At 37.8% G+C, this 3,697-nt stretch overlaps 1 protein-coding gene across 1 annotated transcript in view; it reads left to right on the top strand.

Annotated features, from left to right (window-relative positions):
• Positions 1-1,289, top strand: part of LOC106943532 (uncharacterized) — an 8,590-nt gene extending 7,301 nt beyond the window's left edge. The window contains exons 4-5 of the mRNA XM_015026839.1: positions 681-750; positions 876-1,289. Coding sequence (XP_014882325.1) covers positions 681-750; positions 876-1,154 — 349 coding nt within the window. The 3' untranslated portion in view covers positions 1,155-1,289. The remainder of the gene's footprint in view (positions 1-680; positions 751-875) is intronic.
• Positions 1,290-3,697: the final 2,408 nt, after the last annotated feature.

Below are 3,697 nucleotides of genomic sequence, written 5' to 3'. Positions count from 1 at the left end.
ACAATTACAATACAGTTCAAATTCTATCGACATCCAGAGTTACCACAAAGAAATAAAATAAAACAAAATTCACAAATAAAATAACATAGCAAAAAATGAAGAAAATCTAATCCTAAATTAAAATAATCAAACAAAAAAAAAATAACGCTCCTCCTTCTAACACACAGTAAACACCAACGTCCGTCAGTTATAACGGTTCCTAAACATTAACGTTGGGCTGTTATAACCGTTGCAGAGGTTATAAAAAAAGATCAAGCCCACCACAAATAAGTACGTCCTCAAGAGTAACAAAAACACCACAACACTACGAAATACAAACACAACATTGACCAATCGTCATAGACCCACAGAACATTTCAAATGGCCCATAAAAAGTTGCCGTTCATACTACCTGTGGATCACAGAGGAAACGAGTCGTAACAATGTATCTCTGGCAAGAGCTCGTTTATTCTGAGCCGCGCATGCCCAGAGCCAAGAGACTTGTTCTCCCTGTTAGACCCACCGTGGCACGAGAGCGCCCCCACTGGCAAGACACATGCACCTGACAAATACGTGTATGAACAATAATAATAAAAACAAAACAAAAGACAAGATCAATTCTGATTGAAAAAGGGGTGTATTCATCTTTTTTTTATTTTATTTTTTTTACTGTTTCTCAACGCACTACACTTTCTCCATAGATCCGATCAGAGCCCAGACGTTGTTCAGCCTCCACATGAGTCTCAAATGCGACTGGGCTCCATATTTGTGGTCTGTATATATTAAATACTACTTTTTAAATCTCTTCTGTTAATAAATTTTTTGCTTCATTTTATAGATCACTTGATTGTCTCAGACCTTTTCAGAGGGGTGTTTCATGTCTTATTCTGCTTTAGGAACTGGAGAAAAAGATTGTTATGTTTGTGAAGGACGAGCTGAAGGAGATCCAGAAGGTCTTGAGTTCAGATTATCCAGATGAGGAGGAGGAGGAGGGTGTGTCTGGAAATAAGGATGAGAAGCAGAGGAGCAGCAGCAGCAGAGAGGCGTTTTTAAAGATCACCGTTGACTTCTTGAGAATGATGAATCTGGATGACCTGGCTGACCTTCTGCAGAGCAGTAAGAGATATTCTTCTACAGAAATGGTGGAACAAGAGATCCTTAAAGATTTATTGTAGTTGACACCAGGTATAGATACCTTCAAAGAAACATGAAGTCTACAAGAATTTAATAGATTTAACCTTTATTCTGATGAAACCTAAAATTAAATCCTGCCATTTTTTTGTCATTTTCCTCAAAACAATTTATTTTTTGTTTTATACAAAAGTACTCTAATACGTTCCAAAAAATAGAAAATTTGATTTTGTGAAAAAAAAAAACTTTAATTAGGCTACAAAACACATCCACACCTTCAAATGTTGAAGCAAAACAGGCATAATGAAAACCGTTCTATAAGACCATAGAGGCTTTGTTGGACTGGGTTTTAACCCCCATCAGGATCTCCCTTGGAAAACTGGCTAATTCTCCTACCCAGTGATGAAACAAATGGAATTTGATTTGTTTATCCAGGTCTTAAGAAATATGGGATAAAAGAAAACTGATTATGGAAAAAAGTTTGAGTTTCCAAACTATATTCTCTATTCTGTTATCTAAAAGATAAAAATTGAATTTATAACGCATATTATACACTATATTGCCAAAATTATTTCCTCACCTGCCCTCATTCAGATATGAGCTTAAATGACATCCCATTCCTAATCCATAGGGTCAATATGATGTTGGTTCACCCTTTAGATGTAGAACAGCTTCAACTCTTCTGGGAAGGCTGTCCACAAGGGTTATGAGAGTTTATGGGGATTTCTTCTTACAGAAGTGCATTAATAAAAAAAAGTGTATTAATAGATTTAACCTTTATTCTGATGAAACCTAAAATTAAATCCTGCAATTATATTTTTGAGAGCCAGGCCAGAGAAGGCCTGGCTCTCAGTCTTAGCTCTAATTCATCCCAAAGGTGTTTTATTGGGTGGAGGTCAGGACTCTGCAGGCTAGTCGGGTTTGCAAAGTGGATGAGCCAGTCAGGTTCATCCACACCCTTTTCTTTTCCCCCCTTTCATCAAAGCAGACATGTTGGGGAAAAAAAGGGGGGCAAACTCCAAACCGTTCCCACAAAATTGGGAGCATGGATTTCCCCAAACTTTACACTTGGCACAATACAGTCAGACATGGATCGTCAAACCCAGACTCGTCCATCAGATTGTCTGATGAAAAACCGTGTTTGGTCACTCCAGACAACGCGCCTCCACTGCTCTAGAGTCCAGTGGCAGTGTGTGTTATACCACTGCAGCCAACGCTTTGCATTGAACTTGGTGATGTATATCTTGGATGCAGCTGCTCCACCATGGAAACCCATTATAAGAAGCTCTCTGTTCTATAGGTAATCTGACAGCCACGTGAAGTTTGGAGGTTTGTAGTGATTGACTCTGCAGAAGTCAATCACTTCTTGGCGACTTCATGCCATTTGCTTCAGCATCCACTGACCCGACACCGTTAATTTACATGGCCTACCACTTTGTGGCTGAGTTGCTGTCGTTCCTAAGCACTTCCATTTTCTTGCAGCACATTGCACATTTTCTTAGTTTTCTGACAGTTGAGTGTGGAATATTTAAGAGCAAGAAAATTTCATGACTCGATTTGTGGCATCCTATCACAGTTCAATGGTGGAATTACCTGAGATCCTGAGAGCGACTTATTCATTCACAAATGTTTGTAAAACAGTCTGCATACCTAGGTGCTTCATTTTATACACCTGGATCATGGAAGTGATCAGAACACCTGACTCAAATAATTTGGATGGGCGGGCAAATATTTTTGGCAATATAGTTTATATAGTGCCTGTGATGGACCGAGTTAAAAAACAGAAGGAGTCACAGGATATTAAGTAGAAAAATAGGGTTTTTTATTTTAACCCAAAGATTATAAATGACAAGATAAACTGAGCTCATAAAAGAGGTCAAAGAAACAAAACTGAACTCAGGCAAAAAGTGTAAACAAACTGGCTGCACAAACAAACATAACTGACCTAACAAAGAAATGACACACAGGGGTTTATATACTGGCTGATCAGACCAATTAAGACACAATAGGGATAACTAAACAGAATACAATTACAAATAACACAAACAACTAACAGTACAGCTAAGTTTGGCTAAACTAAAACCCAAAAAAATGAAAATCAAAAATATTAAAGTTTAAATACTACTATTTACTTAAATACAAAACTTATCTAAATAAAGAAATTACAAATTTCCCCTGCCAGCAGGAACTAGTGGTGCAGTCCAATTAGCACCTATGCCTGCTGAGCCCTGGACCCCATCTCCTGTCTGGCCACTCCAAGGCAGGTAAGCACCGGCAAAAGAAAACAAAGTTAATCTTAAGCAAGCAAATAATACTTTAAAGTTGATATAAATACACATGTTAACTAAATGTGCGCGCTAACATAAAGAACAAATGTATCCAAATCAACTAATAAATGTTTTACTTAAACTAAAGTGTTGTGTTTGAATGAAAAAATAAACTGCATAAAAGGGTTACCGACTTCAGAGTGTGGCCATGGATTTGGCCATCACAGTGCCTCTGATGAAATATAAGTGTCGTGATCTGTGTTTCTGTGTGTTTATTTTTGAGTTCTTCTGTGTTCAGTCCTGTTTTCCCTGTGTAGTCC

The sequence above is a fragment of the Poecilia latipinna genome, unplaced genomic scaffold, assembly GCF_001443285.1.
Source record: "Poecilia latipinna isolate Pla-1442-1.1 unplaced genomic scaffold, P_latipinna-1.0 Scaffold5424, whole genome shotgun sequence".
NCBI classification, from domain to species: domain Eukaryota; kingdom Metazoa; phylum Chordata; class Actinopteri; order Cyprinodontiformes; family Poeciliidae; genus Poecilia; species Poecilia latipinna.
The sequence above is the reverse complement of the archived record's forward strand: the minus strand, read 5'-3'. Positions and strand labels throughout refer to the sequence as shown.